The 20,840-nt window shown below is 37.0% G+C and overlaps 1 protein-coding gene and 1 long non-coding RNA gene across 3 annotated transcripts; both read right to left on the reverse strand.

Moving 5' to 3' along the window:
* Positions 1-1,392: 1,392 nt before the first annotated feature.
* On the reverse strand, positions 1,393-5,120 carry LOC149393967 (uncharacterized). The gene is made up of 3 exons (XR_016299937.1): positions 4,697-5,120; positions 3,614-3,807; positions 1,393-2,675 (listed from the first exon to the last, which is right to left on the reverse strand). It is a non-coding gene; the product is annotated as an uncharacterized LOC149393967 (long non-coding RNA).
* Positions 5,121-7,532: 2,412 nt separating this feature from the next.
* LOC149393968 (uncharacterized) lies at positions 7,533-15,321 on the reverse strand. Of its 2 annotated transcripts, XM_089617432.1 has the most exons (9): positions 14,732-15,321; positions 13,267-13,416; positions 12,327-12,488; positions 12,182-12,247; positions 11,692-11,760; positions 10,481-10,597; positions 10,076-10,309; positions 8,489-8,838; positions 7,533-8,329 (listed from the first exon to the last, which is right to left on the reverse strand). In XM_089617432.1, exons 1-9 carry the CDS (start codon positions 15,255-15,257, stop codon positions 7,715-7,717), a joined length of 2,289 nt encoding a protein of 762 aa, XP_089473558.1. In that variant the 5' UTR covers positions 15,258-15,321; the 3' UTR covers positions 7,533-7,714. The 2 variants fall into 2 exon arrangements, with proteins under 2 accessions (XP_089473558.1, XP_089473559.1); XM_089617433.1 differs by lacking the exon at positions 11,692-11,760 and having other exon boundaries at positions 7,534-8,329.
* Between the last annotated feature and the right edge of the window lie 5,519 nt (positions 15,322-20,840).

The raw sequence follows: 20,840 nt of genomic DNA on the forward strand, positions 1-20,840 counted from the left end.
CCGTCTTTGTGACATCTACAACACTAGCAAGATATCCCATGCATCCTTGATGCATCATCTTCACAGCCTTAGAGCCGATATAACCGGAAAACTTGATTTTCGAGAAGAAACTTGGAACTGCAGCGGTCCAAGTCTTGGTTTTTAGAACGGATCGACTTCTTTCGGCAATCTATGATTGCATGGTGGATACTTAACCATTCCATCCAAAGGATTACATCATAGTCCACCATTTCTAATTCTATCAAGTCTGCTTTCATTATCCGATCATGAACTCGGATGGGCACATTCTCATACCAGTACATCGATTGGTATATTTAAATATGAAAAGCGTAACCGTCACAACGGATACGAGAACTCTTCATGTAACGACGGTGGATGATCCAGCTCAAACTTCCTCTTCGGGATAGATAAGACTCGTGCATTGGCCTTCGGTTGTTCTTTAAATGCTGGAGGCTTTTCAACAGGACTACGGCATACTTTTGACAAATGACCCTCCTTACCACAACGGTAGCACAACAATGTGCGAGTATAACAGTCGCCATCATGAGTTCCGCCACACCTTCGGCATAAATACGGGGGTCTAGTATCACCGCTATCAACGTGGCTCACAATATTCACGTTAAGCCCGTGCATATATTACATCTTACAAGCCTGATCTGTGGGTACCATAGAAGGAGCGAACCTTGCCAACGAATCAAACTTCATAGTGTACTCAGCGACAGACATCGAACCTTGACTCAAGGTCATGAACTCACGTACCTTGTTCGATAAATTGGTTTCGCTTAAGTACTTCCTATGAAACAGATTAAGGAAATGTACCCACGTTATAGAATGAACATCCTCGTATGACGCCATTATCTCCCACCAACTCCTGGCCTCATCCTCCAGCTGATTCACGGCACACGCCACTTTTTCTGTGTCCGTCAGCTGCATGTAGCTACATATCTGTTGGATCTTCTTCAGCCACTTCTCAGCTGCAGCCGGGTCGACGTTGCCATCAAAGGTAGGAGGCTTTTGCTTTCGAAACCTCTCGTACAGCGACTCACCAATCGGAGGCACAACGTCTGGTAACTCAAGTTCAATTCTTCCAGAGGATCCATATGCACTTGTGGTAGCTTCTCGCGTCATTCGTCCTAAGCTGGAGGTTCAGGATTTGGCTGGGGTGTCGCATTCAATCTCGTCAAGACATCCGCAATCGTGCGGTTATGCTGCTCTATCCGTTGAGCAGATCTTGAGTTTGACGCTCTTTATGCTCGTCTCATCGAGTAGCGTCAAATCAAACTTTTAAGGATGCGTCTAATCTCTGTGAGATCCGCAGCTGAAACATTCTCGGCATTAGACGTACCTCATCTAGACCCTACTTCCTTCTTATTTTCACATATAAGAGGATGGGCATGGTTGAGCATCACAATCAACCATAACGAGAATGCATAACCAATACGAACTAGCCTCTCAAGGCCTAGTCCAACGAGAGACTTAAACTCAAAACGCTAGTTCTCTCGTTACACACACAAAGCAACCACTCTCGTGGTTGACAAGCAAAGGTCTACGCAGCTGGGTCACCCAAAGGCTCAGCGGGATCCTCCTCGAAATCTCCCTCGTCAAATTCAACCCTCTCGTCATCATGCGGAACAACCACCGGAAAAATAATCATCGGGGGTATGGTACTCATATACCACATCGCTTCGTGACGAGGAACTCAGTCTGCAATTGCAAGACAACATACGAGGGACAATCAGATTCCAGCGTCAGATATTGGAGCTCTACACACAGCTCCCAATACTCGATACCTCGCTGGCGTCTATGCTCGAGCACATCGGGCACCGGTCCACAATCTCTTGGACAAATCGATTTCCATATCGGACAACCGATTCAAACCGAGCTGGTAGAATCCGTGAGCTTGCTCCTCCCATTCGTCCCTCTCCCCTGGCCTCGAACGTGTGTTGTATCACCTTTTGAAACATCTCCCAAACTCGGCTGATTGCCGTCAGCGGTTAAACGAGTCCATCGACTCAACGTTGGCCAATAAAGAGGGGTCATCGCGATATTCGCACAGAAGCAGTGAAGCGTCGAGACGACACTCATCCACTCACAAGTCAAACCGATCCACCGGCCCCTAAGTGGTGGTGCCTCTCACGACACTGAACGTACTTGCAGTCGGAGCAATTTGCGTGACCGCGTCGTTATACATATTAATCTCATCGGGGATGAGAGATCTAACTCATTGCAACTCATCCTGCATCATGTCAAACCTATCTCTAGACAGGTCGACTCTAAGCACAACACTATCACATGGCATACTCGTGACCTATACCGAGAACACGTATCCCAAGTCTACAGAAACGGCTAAACCTGGGGCTCTGATACCACAAAATCTGTCACGACCCGCGAGCTTCAGCTCGCCCACGAGCCGCGACCGATCAACTCTCATATTTTTCATATTAAACAATAGATCATAATACTTTTATATATTCAAATAGTTTGCGAAAATCCGGGGAAATTTTTCGCTTTTATAACTTAGAGTCTTATAGCGACTCCTATACAAATACGTTCCGGAACGTTTTAACAAAAGAGACTAACCCCCGGTTAAGAAACTCCATAGCCCATAGGTCAAGGCAATACGTGCTCGGTCTCGGTCTTCGATCTCGTTTCCCGCTTACAAGCTTTTCTCTTATCTACATTACCAAGGGTCATAAAACTATGAGTCGATTGACTCAGTAAGTGGGAGTCTAACTTAGGAAAAGAAAAACAACTAATGCCATGTGACGTGCAAATAAACACATAAAAATGCAGAATGCAGATGCATATGATTCAAGAGCATGCCTAACGCGGGGCCTCGCTCTACGCTATCACTTGCCATTCCACAAGGTTATACAACATCCACTGCTATAACCCTTGGAATGACAAGAAGCCAACCTCAGACTTCGAGCAGTAGTCATCAGTGGCTTAGAGTTTTAAGACTGTCTGGGATCCACTAGTGGTACCATCTTCGTTTGGGCGCCGGCGCTACATGCGTCATGACATAGCAAATGGACTCGCCGGGGCGACCTTTCCCATTGCAAGAACGGGGTGCTCTCAGCAGCGCCCGTGGAGTACTCAGCGCCATTAGGACCGTCTTAGTCCTCAACACGAGTCGGAACTCGTGGGTACCACCGACAACATTATTTATTATTTGGATACTCTAGCTTATAGAGTATACAACTAATTACAAACAAGAGAGCGTCTCGGGATAAATCCCGAAAGAATTATGGTTTCCCTTTCATGCTCGTTAAGTGTTTTAGATTGAAGACTCAGGACGTGACTCCCGGTACTTCTACCCTCGGCTCGAATCCGAGAGTCCAGCATGCTCTCCTGTCACCTCAGATCTAGCCAAACTCTATGGTTAGCAGAGGGATCTAACTACAACAAAGTAGCAACGTGGCTGGTTCAAGTTAGCGTTTGAACCTATGGGTAAAACCCCAACTAAAATTTTCCATAAAGAGTGGCCGAAGCCTTAATCTTTAGTATTTGTGTCTTTTAAGGCTTTTTCTACTCTTTATAATTATTAACACGTAAATGCACGTAAACAGGATTATTCCCTTGGTAAGTAGTTGACTTATGTCTCCACACTTACCTGGAACAGCTCGACAGAAAGTTCGACAACTTCCAGCGATGTCTTGCTTTTCACGTTCTCCGGAATACTTGACACTTGTCGAAACGTCAAAGGAAGAGTTAATCGAGTTTTAACATCGATAACACTTCCCTCAAAACTTCAAATTCCTGCTTTGTTGCCTTTGACTCTGTTGGTTCCCGCTCGTCCGTCTAATTCTGTAATCCCTTTCGCGGAATCCGATAACTAGTCAATTTCATGATTCCAAGCTCACATAAATTTCCGAAATCAAAACTAACTTCCTTGAGACAATTCAATGAGCCCGGAAACATACTCTATTCAAAATTCGGACCTAAGCAAGTCACACAACCAAACAATTCCGGAGACACAATGAGCAATCCTACAACCAAACGAGCACAAACACTCGTATCCATATTCAAACACAAGGCACATCATATCCTCATCGATGCCAAACATACACAAACAGTTGCACAATCTCGACTCAAGTCCCCGATTCAAACCCATAATCAAAATTTGCACATAATCGGACTGGTTTGAACAGCGACTAAAAACTGCATCATAACTCGAGCTATACAACTCGAAATCCAACGATTCCAGTTTCAGAACGTAACTAACTTCCGTACCTTTCTAACGATATATTATAAGCCTACATATGACCAGAATAGCTATCTCAAAAACAGCCCGCAAAATCGGGTCGCTGATCTGGAAATTTTAAGTTCACAGCTTAAAACCAACAACTTCAAAAATTCATAACTAGATCAATACTCAATGGATTTTAACGTTCTTGGTCATTTTAGAAAGCCCATAACGTCTACTATCCAGGAAAAATATCAACAAATCTAAATTAAATCGGTACCAAACTGTCCACGTCAATTTACAGAGGATGTTCACAGCGAACTCAAAAATTCTCAAATCATTCGAAATCGACTCAAAAACACCAAATCCGAGCTAGGAACATCATTAAACAAGTCCAACAACCAAATAAAACCCATCAATTCCACTGATTTTAGCTCGGATCAAAAACCCCCAAATTGAGCTATGATTCCTAGATTTCGAAATCTTCACTTTAGCCCAAGAAATCCATACCTCACTTGAAGAGTCGGACCATTTGGACCGTCCTCACCCTCTTTTCCCCAGCCGGAGGTGCTCGCCGGAGCTCCTAGGACGCACGGCTACCTTCTCCTCTCGGCTGGTGGTGTGCGCGCGACTCGGAGATGGGCGGCTGGTCTAGCGCAAGCACGGAGGAGAAGAGATGAGGAGAGGGTGGTGATGTGGTTGGTCGGCCGGAGAGAGAGATTCGGTGGTGGTTGTTGTCAATCAATTTTTTTTTTCTTTGTTACTCTTTGCAGGTGGAGCTCGCGCGAGACTTGGAGAAGAAGAAGAGAAGAACGCAGAAGAAAAAGGAAAGAAGAAAGAGAAAAAAGGGGGTACGTGGCCGAATGGGAGAGGAGAAAAGAAGAGGATAAGATCGTCACGTGGCAGCACTCCATTGGGCCACCTATCTCCTGAAATAACCCCTCTTAAATCTTTTTCTTTCATTCTCGTCCTTCACTTTGTTGCACTTAAGTCCTTTCCAATTAAATCCTCTCAAACTCGTCCTTAAAAATAAATCTTGAAAAATAACCGAGAATTTCTTATTAATTCTCGTCATCTTAAATATATTTAAGGGACTTCGGAATTTATTTTCACTCTTGAGATTTCAAATCTCCGACTGTGTTCCGAATAATTTTATTCGGAAAATAATATCGAGTTTACTCGAATATCCTTATTCCGAAATTTCATCATCCATAAATATATTTATTATTATTATTTTTCTTTCAAGATATTTAAAAATTAAGGACGCCTCATGTGCAACAAGAATTTGATTCAAAATAAACTCGTTTATTTTATTCAAATTCTTAACTCGAGCGTTACAAAAGTTCGTATATTACAACTTGCTCAAACTATAATGTGTGAAAAGGAAAGACGAAGGACTGCTCTATGTGAAGGATTATTATTTGCTGTGTTTGAGACCGAGAAGCCGGCTACTAAATATGACGATGAGTGGAAATTGTGTCACTGACACGTATGGGTTATATTCGACAGTGGGTAGATGATAATATCCTCAACTACATCAGTGAAGAGAAAGGCGCGAGTTCTTTGTGGAAAAAACTTAAGGAATTATATGCTTGAAAGATCGGGAATAATAAATTATTTCTGATCAAGCATATGATAAGATTGCAGTATCAAGACGGCACGGCCATGACATTTTAATGGGCCATTAATCAGTTAGTTGTGATAAAGATCAAGTTTGAGGAAGCGGTTCAAGGCTTGTGGTTACTTGGTACGTTACCGAACTCGTGAACGAGATTCCGAACGTAATTGTCGAACTCGGCTCCGGATGGCATCATGACTATGGATTTGGTGAAGAGTAATGTCTTGAATTAAGAGATGCGAAGAAAGACTCAAGGCTCTTCTTCACGATCATAGGTCTTAGTTACGGAAAGTTGGGGGATGAGTGCGAGTAAAAGTCCAAAGAACGGCGAGAGAGACAAAAGTGGAAGAAACTCTCATAGTCGTTTCATGTGTTATTATTGCGGTAAAATGAGGCATATTCATAAGTATTTTTAAAAGCTCAAGCATGACAACCACAACAACAAAAAATGGAAAGAAGAAAAAAAAAAGTGCAACACCGACGACAACGATGCCGACAAGGTCACGGTGGTTATCGATGACTTCATGGTTATGTGCTATGAGGAAGTCATTAGTCTCACTTGTGAAAAGAGTAACTGGGTGATTAATAGTGGAGCATCGATTCATGCTACGTCAGAGAAATACTTTTTCACGTCCGGTGACTTTGGAAGTGTTAGGATGGGTAACGACGGTGTGGCCAAAGCTGTCGGAATGGAAGATATGTTCCTAGAGGCCACCATTGGTACTACTTTAATTTTGAAAAATGTTAAAAATATCCCTAACATTCGCATGATTTGATTTCAACAACTCATTTAACTCATAACAAGAAGAACTCCAATTCAATGACAAGAACACGATAACTGGTCAAACTCGACGATGATGGGTTTTGTAACACTTTTTGTGATGGCAATGGAAGCTCATCAAAGGTACCATGGTGGTAGCTAAAGGCAAAAAGTGTTCTTCGTTGTACGTGATGCAACCGAATATCAATGTTGTGGGTGATGAAGGTATAGTCGAGTTGTGGCATAACCACCTTAGTCACATGAGTGAGAAAGGCTTGATGATGTAGGCTAAGAAGAATCTTCTTTCGAGTTTGAAGAATGGCTCTTTGAAGTGGTGTGCTCATTTCCTAGCAGGAAATCAAACGATGGTGGTTTTCAAGAGGTCTCGACCGCAGAGAAAATCAGGTATACTTGAATTGGTGTATTCTGACGAGTGTGATCCTTTCAGGACAATAACACTTGGTGTGACTCTTTGTATTTCGTGACTTTCGTAAAACTATATCTTCCTAACCAAGTCTTTCCAATTATTTTTCCATCCCTATTCTCTTTCCTTCACCTCTAATTTATACCAAGTAAATGACTACTTAACTCTAATTACTAAAGTGCCCTTGAGTCCTAACATTGGGCCAATCACAAATGATCCTTATATTCAAGTGGGTTGAGATAATGTATCAACCAAATAATAATACAATTAATTGAGTAACTAAATAATCAAAATATAGAGATTTGTTAAATAGCCAACATTTTATACATTTTAAGTAAGTAGTCATTATGGTGATGTTTTATTATTTGGACGTTTTTTGCATTATATTTATGCCTTTTGATTCTGATGATTAGTTATAATTATTAACGAATATTTATAACTATTAATGTCTTTTTGGCTTTGTTAATAAAATATCGTGGCTGTTTACTTAAAATTTACAAAAAATTGGTTATATGACAAGACTTGAGTTTTCATATGACTATATATGTAGAGAGTTTCAATAATAATAGATAAACCAAATCCACAAAAGACCACCAGTTTCTTGAAAGCAAAACTGTCCTAAATATTTTTGGAAAATTGAAGCCATAGTTCAGACGGGACTCATATAAAACAAATTCCAATCACGCAATTTATTAAATATAGAGTCTTGTAGGACACGAGAAATAGCTAGTGTATGAGGACATCGTAGCTGCGCTGGGGCACTTTCTTGAAGATGGCGATGATGAGATCGAAGTAAAGGGAGAGCTGCGCGAAGGCAAAGAAGGTGATTGGGAGGCACAGCGCCGCGTAGAGAGGGTACGCCACGACCCGGAACTCGCTGTTCAACACGAATATGTGTCCGGCGCAGAACGAGACGAGCATCGAGGCAATAGAAGCGAAGAGCGAGGTGAGCCCGAGAAGCAGCTTCCTCGGGAGGTCTATGGCGAAATCCTGCTCTTGGTATCGCGAGGTGAGGATGGAGAGGAAGAAGACGAGGGCGGTGACGGAGAAGCAGAGCGCCGAGAGGGACGCGATGGCAAAGGCGTGGAAGGCCGGCCTGTTGTCCAAGACAGGCGTGCCCTTGTCCTCGACGAGGCCGCCCGGGACGGTTGCTGACGTGGCAAAAGCCACCGTGGCCACGAGGGCGGCCACAACGGAGCACGACTCGGATGTCTTTGTTAGCCAATTGCTCCCGTCTGCCATCAAACCCTTATGCGTCGTCACAAACACCTCCCGTCCGCTTTCGTTCTTCTTGTTGTATTTCGGGAAGTAGTTTGGTTGTCTCATGCTGTCCTGCACAAACTGCCATTCAAACTTTGTGGTGTAAATAATTACCTTTCTAATTATCATTTAATTTAAAAGAATAGCCAACTTCAAACCACAATATTTAAGCAATCAAAAAATACTCATGGCCTAAAATTAAAACCTAAACTAAATTACTCGGACCTAATTTAATTATACCTGAAACCACTTGACTTCCCACTGCATTTGGAGGGCACTGCCGGAGATGAGCCAAGGCCGGTATTCCGAGCACTGAGTGGCGGCCATGTGAAGCGCACTGTTTCCATCGCGGTCCACGTGGCGGAACACTGTGTCCCTCGGAATGTTGTCCAAATCCAACAAGAATTGGTACACATGAGGTTGCCGGTTCTCCACGGCAACCAAGACAACGTTCTTGTCATCAGCATCCACGTCTTGAATCGCCACCGGAAACTCATTCAATATCAACTCCACCATCTCAGTCACCCCCGTTCTCGCCGCGATCAGCATCGGCGTTTCATCTTTCCTTTTCTTCGCCTTTTCGTCGCCACCTTTAAGAAAATTATTGTTATATATGTTATAATTGGTATTGAAAGTGGTATTAAATGCCCCTACTTTTAGAACAATAGACTATTATTATGCAGGCACGGAGCCACACGAGAGTGAGAGGGAGCTATAACCCCCCTCAAATTTTGCACTTTTTATCCATTTTTTATTTTATTTTTACATTTTTTTACTCTCAAAATTTACAAATTAGCTCCCCTTGAATTTTTTGTTATAAATTAGCCTCCCCTAATCTACATTCCTGGCTTCGTCCCTGCTATTATTATGCATACTAGTGGGAGAATTGTGTCCAAATCACAGCCCATAATAATAAATACTAAGGCTCCGTTTGGAACCCGGAAAATAAGAGAGAAAGTGAAAATAATAAAGAAAATGAAAATGTAAGAGAAAATAATAGAAAAAGTCAAAATTCTAATTGTGTTTGAAAGTCATAGAAAATATGAAAGAAAATTGACGGGAAAATAACGATGAGACTTGGGACGGAGCTAACTCAAGTCCAGGGTGGGCTCTAGCCCCCTCCCCCTCAAATTTTTTTTATTTACATTTTTTGCCCATTTTTAAAAAATTTACATTTTTTACCCTAAAATATTTACACTTTTGACCCATTTTTTAAAAAAATTTCATTTTTACCATGAATTTTTTTTAATTATAGCCCCCTAAATTTTTTTATTTACATTTTTTTCCCATTTTTAAAAATTTTTACATTTTTACCCTAAAAAATTTACACTTTTGACCAATTTTTTTTTAAAAATTTTATTTTTACCATGATTTTTTTTAATTAGCCCCCTAAATTTTTTTTTTTTACATTTTTTACCCATTTTTAAAAAAGTTTTACATTTTTACCCTAAAAAATTTACACTTTTGACCCATTTTTTTAAAAAAATTTCATTTTTACCATGATTTTTTTTAATTAGCCCCCCCTAAATTTTTTTATTTACATTTTTTGCCCATTTTTAAAAAATTATACATTTTTACCCTAGACAAATGTGATCCCCTTATAGACAAACGTGGAGAGATTCTCGTTTTCCATTTGATTTTCGAAGGAAAATGAAATCCTCATTTTAGTTATACACTTTCCCTCGCATTTTCCATCATATTTTTTTTCTACCATATTTTCCTCAATCCAAACAACCTAAGTAAAATAGGAGGGATTTCTATTTTTCTTTCCCTCCTATTTTCCAGGTTCCAAACGGAGCCTAATAGTTCAGCGAAAATTTTGTTAACCTTTTTTGTCTTTCTCTGTCTTTTCTAGCGACTCGGCAGCTGAGGTTTTCTTGCTGTCTTGTTCGTCGGGATGTACGTCAAAAATTTCCGTACTTCTGTCCATCGGAGTACTTCCAGTGTTGCCATAGTTGTTAGATTTATAGGAAGTAGTACAGTTTACCATTTTTTTTAACAGATGACTACCATGGATGTGTAGTATTTTAATCTTCTCCACTTCTCTTACACTCGAAATCCCTGAAAAGATACCATGCATTTATTTGCATATATAGTGCAAGGGATAAAGGTACAATGGTGATTTTTTTTTTTTTCAACAGAAGAGACACAAGTAAATCAGCCATTCATGGAAATGTCAATTAACAAAGTACACAACACAGAGATAAATAGAGTAAGCAAAAGACTACATACCTATTCCAAGGATTATTAGAAAGGATTTCATCAGAAACTTGAAGAACAGAACCATTGTCACGTAATTGGGAGGAAATGAGCGTTTGCTACCCCAACTTTTGTCTCCTTGTCCCAAACCTAGCATTGCGTTTATAGAAAGGGTAGAAAGGGAAGCATGTAACATGCAATTTAAAATGAGAGAATCACAAGATTAACATTTTCTTGGAGGCTTCCTTTTTAAATTAAACGTAATTTCAAAAATATATCGATAATGTTGTTTTATAAATATATATGAAATGAATACCCTTCAATATACATCATACAATTTTCAGTATACATTACTTTAAAGCTGTAATCAAGATAAATTTTTTAGTATTCTTGAAGAATAGAGTTTTTCAAACATGTAATCAGTCATGGGTACGTATAAATGCCACTTCATTACGAATAAGCGTTATTTTGGATAGATTTGCAACCGTTATTCTTGCAATTAAGTGCAAAACCCCGCTACCAGAAGCAATTTCCACATTTAAAATAGTGAAAATCTACGTACTTTTTTTGTCCTAAAGGATGAAAAATCAGAAGCAGTGACTATTCCATACTCATTTAAAAAAAAAAAAATTACTATTTCACAAGTTATAAATTAATAGCATATTCATCCATCTATTTAATTCAAAGTAATTTCTGACATACTATTTTGTTAATATTACAATATCCATGGCCCTTGATACTGACCTTGATTTGTAATAGGAAAATTTATAATAAAAGATAGTCATACAAGCTTTTTATTGTATACAAATCGTTAGTGTTTAACTTCTTTTAACAAAATAGCTAAGTATGACAATGTATAGAAAATATTGAAACTACGGATACAGATATTTATCCTTTTATATAAATTATATATAACGCTAGATAAAATATTTTCTCACATATATAGATTTATATACAACAATAAACAATTAATTACACCTAGTATATTGTGACTTCATCTTTCAATTTTAAACAAATTTGAGTATCTTGTAAATTTATTAATTTAATTTGACTATTTAAACAGACTGCCATTTTTAATGACTGAAATTGAATATAATTAAAAGGCAAGTTCCGTTGACAGACGTTTAACAGATATTCTTCATATTGAAGACCCTGTATTATAGTTTATTCAAATTTAATACGGATCATACTACGGAAGATTTGTCTCTTCATATATTCTCTCAACATTAACTAAACAAGCTTACCAGCAGATGATAATTTTGTTTCTGCAAGTGATTTCTTCGTGTCCTGTACTGGCTCTCCAGCAGTGTTACCTAGTATAATGTTTTTTTTTAATAACTAGTTAATATGAAGCTTCTATTTATTATTCTTTAATAGAAAGAAAACACAGGCATATCCAACAAATTATATGATATTTGTTTCACGGACATAACAAAAATATAGTCACGAAATTGTTATTAATAAATATATAGTTGAGCCCCCAAATATTTTTTTTCCCTATATTTCAAGGTGTTCAAAGCATAATTAATCTATATAGTTATATAATGAAACAACTATATAAAATAGTCATTCGATATTATTGAATTTAAAAATATCCAAGGTTTTAAATTTGTATTAAAATATATAAGGTTTAATATCATTACAAGTTATATACATGAATAGTTATTATCTTGCAAATTTCCATATGAATCATTTTAGACTAAAATTGGTAGTTTAAAATTTTAGGATTATTACCTAGTTTCTCCGCGCACCTCTTTCGTTGATTCTCTTCATCAGTCGAGATCGAGCAAATTCCCTTACCTTCATCATACACTTCTTCAAGTCAGTGTCTTTTATGATTGCAAAACGTTAGTCATTACAAGATGTTCGATCGTTATACCTAACATTTGGAATGAAAATCGTAACAAGCTCGCAAAGTTCATGCACGTCTTATAGTTTCTTGGATAATTTAAATTTTTATCGTGCTGGTCTGGTCCGCCAAAGCGGTTTTTTTGTTTAACTACAGATTTGTCACGAAGCTCAACATCGGTCACAGATACACCTACAAATTATTAACAAAAAGATAGCATTAGGAATTAGGATACTCCTTAAATTATTGAATAAGTAAAAGAAAATTTTCTACAAATAGTTATTCGAAATTAAGTGATTATCATAAGAACGAAGGTTTTAAATTTTTAGTAAAATAGTTCTTGTTTTCTATTTTTAGTAAATCTTGCTATTTTGCAAATTTACTATTTCTCAATCGGCTATCTGGCAAGAAGGCCCTAAAAAAAATCTATTTAAAATGATGAGTACTTTAAAAAAAATGTAGAGAACTTCCATTAGAAAATTACAAAATTTCTCATAAGTTCTAACCGAATGACACAAATGCATTAAAGCATTTGTGTAATTTATAGCAAGCATAAATATAAACAAATATTTATTTGGTCAGCTCAAAGTGTAATTTTCTGAGGACTACATACTCAAATAATCCGATTTAGTACCTTAATTAGACGAATTAAAGCATGTTTGGTTTCACTTTTATAAAATCCAGCAGAGTTATATAGAAAAGAAAGCATTATAAGCGTCATAAACTTGTTAAAATACGATTAAAATATATAGAAGAATGTAGCTATTTATTGTATGCTATAATAAAATTAGATTTTTATTAAAAGTTTGGCTAAATTTTGAAAGGGGAATTTCGGATTTTTTTTTTTAACATGGGTAAGTTTGGATATTTAGATTAGTATAATTTTCTTGTTAGGATCCTTTAATTTGAAGTAAAATATCAAAACATATAGTAAAAAAAAAAATGGGAAATTTGTGTTTCAAATTCATACAGTAGTATATGAAGCGGTTAAACAGTCCAAGCTGAGTGCTGCTCCTGAAAGCATTCGGTTTGCTGGCAAGAATATGTAATGGAGACAAACCATCCTCATTATTCATGTCCACCAAATATTTGTGCTTATCAATTATCTTCGATGCCATGCCTGCAAAGCATTTTATGAATTTTATTTTAGGTAATAACCTTGAGAAAAATGATACGAAACGATTATTTAAATTAGTGTGTTTAGCAAAATTAAACGTCAATTATTTATTATTTTTTGTATTTAATCATATATCCTTAATGTAGAAGAATTCTCACTTCACTTTGGTTATCCACAAAATTGTTTCTTCCTATTTCATAATTTAATCTAAAAAAGCACAACTAATGATTTTGACTACATTTTTGAAAAAAAAAATTGTTATCCACATGAAACTGGCGACATAACAATTATTCTGACACCAATGGAAGTCTCTTTACACTACAATAAACAGTGGCAACGACCACAATTTTTATTCTCGAGAATAGCCACGACAAGTCGTGGCTAAATAGCTGCAACTTTAGATGAAACAACCGCGACGTGTCGTGGCTGTTTCTATTTTCATCTCTTTATTAGAGCGGGCTTATTCTCGCACTGATCATTATTTGAGATTATAGAATTGGCTAAATATTTTGCTGCCAGGACAACAGTCACGACTTGTTGTGGTTGTTGCTAATTGCATATTTTCATTGGCCGGAACGGGTTTATTCTCGCACTCATTGTTATGCCAGAGAATATCGTATCGTACATACTGAACAAAAAAAAATTGTTAAATATATACTGTGATTCATAATAAGAGGTGGTGATACATAATACAATTTAGTTTATAAATGAGGTGATAAAAGTTGATATTTAAGTTATACGATATAAATGTGTTGACATAAATAAACACAAATTAAAAACTTACGACGACAGTTTATACAATATAAACAACTTTAATTTAAAGGATATATTTGGATTTATATAAATAGTTGTTTCAAACTTTCAACTGATGATTATATTCTGTAAAGGTTTGAAATTTTGATTATTTTGCTATAACATTTACTTTCACGACTATTTTATCAAGGTTCAATAAATATATAACCATATTTACATGTATGATTTGCTATTTAACCAACTCTTAGTAACTATTAGGTAAATAGTCATAAGACAATATTTACTGAATATTTATTAAAATTTATTTATGAAATCAGAAAAGCAAACTTGAGAACCGTAAATCATCAACATGTTGCCACGTAATCATTTGTGGTTCTTTACCAAATATTTACAATGTAATCTAAATATGTAGATATGATTAATTCGCTAATTATTTGATTTTATTATAAGACTAGTTATATAATTAATAGTAAGATTAAAAATAATCAACTAAATTAACCAACATTTTAGATTAGTTAGTCATATAATTAAAAGTAAGACCAAAAATAATAAGCCAGACACTTACAAAAATATTCGCCGGAGATGGAGACGTGAAGAACATTGTCGCCATTATCTCGCCTCAAAGAGTGCCCTACTTCTTCAGTCGAGGCTGACTTGATTAGGTACCAGAAAACTTCTTCCATCCCATGAAGGGCCGCTAAGAAGATCGGACTCTCTCCATTCTTGTTGAGGCTAGTGAGATGATCTCTTTGCCAGGGACCCGTCGTGATCTTTTCGCAGACTTCCATGTTCCCGAACATGGCGGCGATGTGGAGCGGGCTATTCCCCTTCGTGTTCAACATGCTCTTCCACACCTCCTCGTCGCCTTTGATGATTTCGAGCATTTTGAGGGCCCACGAAGTTTTGTCGTTGGAGACCGCGATGTGCAAAGCCGTGTCGTTCGATTTGGTCAGCTTGGCCTTCCATGTTTGTGGGAAATTCCTGTACGTCTCGACTACTTCGCTCCAGCTGTTCTTCATCACGGCTACGAATAGTTTATCTACGATGGTGTCACTAGATTCTTGGGCATCGGTTGAATAGCTTGGATCCATTTGTGTTATTTTAAAGCTTGGAAATAAGTGTACAAGTTTGAACAAAGAAGTTTGGGTTTTTATTAACATATATATAGGCCGGTATTTTCTTATTCCGTATTGCAAAAGAAACAGGAAATAGATTTGGGGCTTACTTGTGCTTTAAATTTTAGTTATTTGGTTTAACCATGACTATTTATCTAGAACCCACATAAATATTTCACTTTGTCAAATTTGACGAATTAAGGGTGTTAAAAACTCTTTAGTTAAGCATAACATAGCTATAGTAGCTGAATATAAAGCGAAAATAGCGTAAACGTTATTAAAGATAAAAGAAGATATAAATGAATTGAATAGTCTTAATTCACACGCATCGTCAAAAGTGATCAAATAAAATGCCGGTATATAATTGTGTTGCTCTTTTTACCGCTTTAAACTTCTTGACTATGCTCTTTGCCTGCGGATTCTTTCTACTTTTACTTTACATAAAAGAGATGATTGGCAGTTACTTTATTCCAACGTTCCACACATGTGAGGTAAATATATGGAGTATAAATTGGGCCGATTCCTCAATAAAAATTATAGGGAAAAAATTAAGTAGAAATAGTTCGGTACGGTCATTATTTGAGACCTGGAGTGGTGTTAAATAGAAGGACAAGTCTCATATGGCAGAAACTTTATACAGTACTGATCGAGCGATACTACCACGAAGTAAAATAAAGATGAGTATTAAATGTGTTATCCCAAAGGATAAATCCCACTAGCAATTTTGTCACGAATGATAAATGTAAAACATGGGAAGTCATAATTACAGCGCAACAATTTATTCTTTGCTTCAACTTCTTATTGTATTTTTCTTTGTTTCTTTTTTGTCACCTTTTTATTTTCTTCTTCCTCTTATTATTTTTTTTTTTTTATCAAGATCTTGAATATTGTTATACAAGGCAATTCAGTTGTTTTTACCGAACGAGTCTTCTTCAAGCACCATCTGGAAGTATCGGATATCACCTTTTTTTTTAGACAAATAAAAAAGAACAAATATTTCATAATGTGTTTTGTTAATGTCAAAAATAGATACAACAATTGTCTTGATGATGACACGAATACACTGAACAGACTCGACATGGACATTATATCGAATGTGAAAATCGGATTGTTCTTATATTACCTAGTTTCTCCGCGCACCTCTTTCGTTGATTCTCTTCATCAGTCGAGATCGAGCAAATTCCCTTACCTTCATCATACACTTCTTCAAGTCAGTGTCTTTTATCATTGCAAAACGTTAGTCATTACAAGATGTTCGATCGTTATACCTAACATTTGGAATGAAAATCGTAACAAGCTCGCAAAGTTCATGCACATCTTATAGTTTCTTGGATAATTTAAATTTTTATCGTGTTGGTCTGGTCCGCCAAAGCGGTTTTTTTGTTTAACTACAGATTTGTCACGAAGCTCAACATCGGTCACAGATACACCTACAAATTATTAACAAAAAGATAGCATTAGGAATTAGGATACTCCTTAAATTATTGAATAAGTAAAAGAAAATTTTCTACAAATAGTTATTCGAAATTAAGTGATTATCATAAGAGCGAAGGTTACAAATTTTTAGAAAAGTAGTTCTTGCTTTCTATTTTTAGTAAATCTTGCTATTTTGCAAATTTACTATTTCTCAATCGGCTATCTGGCAAGAAGACCCTAAAAAAATTCTACTTAAAATGATGAGTACTTAAAAATTGCAGAGAACTTCCATTATAAAATGGATAAAAAAATGAGTACTTTCAGTAGAGAAAATTACAAAATTTCTCATAAGTTCTAACCGAATGACACAAATGCATTAAAGCATTTGGGTAATTTTTATAGCAAGCATAAATATAAACAAATATTTATTTGGTCAGCTCAAAGTGTAATTTTCTGAGGACTACATACTCAAATAATCCGATTTAGTACCTTAGACGAATTAAAGCATGTTTGGTTTCACTTTTATAAAATCCAGCAGAGTTTTTTTTTATATAAAAAAGAAAGCATTATAAGCGTCATAAACTTGTTAAAATACGATTAAAATATATATTTGGGTAATTAGAAGAATGTAGCTATTAACTGTATGCTATAATAAAATTAGATTTTTATCAAAAGTTTGGCTAAATTTTGAACGAGGAATTTTGGATTTTTTTTTTTTTTTTAACGTGGCTAAGTTTGGATATTTAGATTAGTAAAAAAAAAAAAAAAAAAAAAATTGGGAAATCTGTGTTTCAAATTCATACAGGAGTATATAAAGCGGTTAAACAGTCCAAGCTGAGTGCTGCTCCTGAAAGCATTCGGTTTGCTGGCAAGAATATGTAATGGAGACAAACCATCCTCATTATTCATGTCCACCAAATATTTGTGCTTATCAATTATCTTCGATGCCATGCCTGCAAAGCATTTTATGAATTTTATTTTAGGTAATAACCTTGAGAAAAATGATACGAAACGATTATTTAAATTAGTGTGTTTAGCAAAATTAAACGTCAATTATTTATTATTTTTTGTATTTAATCATATATCCTTAATGTAGAAGAATTCTCACTTCACTTTGGTTATCCACAAAATTGTTTCTTCCTATTTCATAATTTAATCTAAAAAAAGCACAACTAATGATTTTGACTACATTTTTGAAAGAAAAAAAATATTGTTATCCACATGAAACTCGCGACATAACAATTATTCTGACACCAATGGAAGTCTCTTTACACTACAACAAACAGTGGAAACAACCACAATTTTTATTCTCGGAAAATAGCCACGACAAGTCGTGGTTAAATAGCCGCAACTTTAGATGAAACAACCGCGACGTGTCGTGGTTGTTTCTATTTTCATCTCTTTATTAGAGCGGGCTTATTCTCGCACTCATTATTTGAGATTATAGAATTGGCTAAATATTTTGCTGCCACGACAACAGTCACGACTTGTCGTGGTTGTTGTTAATTGCATAATTTCATTGGAACGGGTTTATTCTCGTGCTCATTGTTATGCCAGAGAATATCTTATTGTAATTTACATACTGAACAAAAAAAATTGTTTAATTTATAATGTGATTCATAATAAGAGGTGGTGATACATAATACAATTTAGTTTATAAATGTGGTGATAAAAGTAGATATTTAAGTTATACGATATAAATGTGTTGACATAAATAAACACAAATTAAAAACTTACGACGACAGTTTATACAATATAAACAACTTTAATTTAAAGGATATATTTGGATTTATATAAATAGTTGTTTCAAACTTTCAACCGATAATTATATTCTGTAAAGGTTTGAAATTTTGATTATTTTGCTATAACATTTACTTTCACGACTATTTTATCAAGGTTCAATAAATATATAACCATATTTACATGTATGGTTTCCTATTTAACCAACTCTTAGTAAATATTAGGTAAATAGTCATAAGACAATATTTACTGAATATTTATTAAAAGTTATTTATGAAATCAGAAAGGCAAACTTGAGAACCGTAAATCATCCACATGTTGCCACGTAATTATTTGTGGTTCTTTACCAAATATTTACAACGTAATCTAAATATGTAGATATGATTAATTCGCTAATTATTTGATTTTATTATAAGACTAGTTATATAATTAATAGTAAGACCAAAAATAATCAACTAAATTAACCAACATTTTAGATTAGTTAGTCATATAATTAAAAGGAAGACCAAAAATAATAAGCCAGACACTTACAAAAATATTCGCCGGAGATGGCGACGTGAAGAACATTGTCGCTGTCACGACCCGCGAGCTTCAGCTCGCCCCCGAGCCGCGACCGATCAACTCCATTATCATACATATTAAACAATAGATCATAATACTTTTATATATATTAAAATAGTTTGCGAAAATCCGGAGAAATTTTTCGCTTTTATAACTTAGAGTCTTATAGCGACTCCTATACAAATACATTCCGGAATGTTTTAACAAAAGATACTAACCCCCGGTTAAGAAACCCCATAGCCCATAGGTCAAGGCAATACGCGCTCGGTCTCGGTCTTCGATCTCGATTTCCGCTTACAAGCTTTTCCCTTATCTACATTACCAAGGGTCATAAAATTATGAGTCGATTGACTCAGTAAGCGGGAGTCTAACCTATGAAAGAAAACATCTAATGCAGAGCCATGTGACGTGCAAATAATCACATAAGAATGCAGGATGCCATTGCCGCTAATTCTCTATCATGCATAATGTGTGATCACATCCTAGCTAACACTTGTCACTCCGCAAGGTCATACATTTCTTTGTTCTAACCTCCGGAATGGCAAGAGACCAACTTCAGGCTTCGAGCAGCCACCTTCCGCTGGCCTAGAGTTTTCGTTTTGTCTGGGATCCACTAGTGGTACCATTTCCTTCTCATTAGGACGTCCGCGCCTACTGGGCTCTTGACGGCAATGAGCTCGCGAATCGCGACCTTCACCCATTCCGCCGTACGGTGCCTGCATCAGCTACCGTCGAGTCTCCAGTCCCGCAATGAGCTCGCGAATCGCGACCTTCACCCATTGCGTAAAGAGTACTCAGCGCACGGATTTCTAAATCCGCTTCATATAAGTCAGTGACTTGTAGGTACCACCGACAATGTTTTTAATCTTTGGGTACTCTAGCGTATAGAGTACACAACTAAGCATATACAGGAGAGCGTCTCGGGTTAAATCCCGAAAGAATTATTGTTTCCCTTTCATGCTCGTTAAGTGTTTTAGGTTGAAGACTCAGGACGTGACTCCTGGTACTTCTACCCTCGGCTCGAATCCGAGAGTCCAACTTGCTCTCCTGTCACCTCAGATCTAGCCAAAGCCTATGGTTAGCAGAGGGATCTAACTACAACAAAGTAGCAACATGGCTGGTTCAAGTTAGCGTTTGAACCTATGGGTAAAAACCCAACTAAAATTTTCCATAAAGAGTGGCCGAAGCCTTAATCTTCAGTGTTTGTGTCTTTTAAGGCTTTTCCTACTCTTTATTATTATTAACACGTAAATGCACGTAAACAGGATTATTCCCTTGGTAAGTAGTTGACTTATGTCTCCACGCTTACCTGGAACAGCTCGACAGAAAGTTCGACAACTTTCAGCGATGCCTTGCTTTTCACGTTCTCCGGAATACTTGACACTTGTCGAAACATCAAAGGAAGAGTTAATCGAGTTTTAACATCCATAACACTTCCCTCAAAACTTCAAATTCCTGCTTCGTTGCCTTTGACTCTGTTGGTTCCCGCGCGTCCGTCTAATTCTCACTTGAAGAGTCGGACCATTTGGACCGTCCTCACCCTCTTTTCCCCAGCCGGAGGTGCTCGCCGGAGCTCCTAGGACGCACGGCGACCTTCTCCTCTCGGCTGGTGGTGTGCGCGCGACTCGGAGATGGGCGGCTGGTCTAGCGCAAGCACGGAGGATAAGAGATGAGGAGAGGGTGGTGATGTGGTTGGTCGGCCGGAGAGAGAGACTCGGTGGTGGTTGTTGTCAATCAATTTTTTTTTCTTTGTTACTCTTTGCAGGTGGAGCTCGCGCGAGACTTGGAGAAGAAGAAGAGAAGAACGCAGAAGAAAAAGGAAAGAAGAAAGAGAAAAAAAGG

Source organism: Urtica dioica, chromosome 6, assembly GCF_054948205.1.
Source record: "Urtica dioica subsp. dioica isolate 48M chromosome 6, U.dioica_male_clone48M_v1_H2, whole genome shotgun sequence".
In the NCBI taxonomy this organism is placed as follows: domain Eukaryota; kingdom Viridiplantae; phylum Streptophyta; class Magnoliopsida; order Rosales; family Urticaceae; genus Urtica; species Urtica dioica.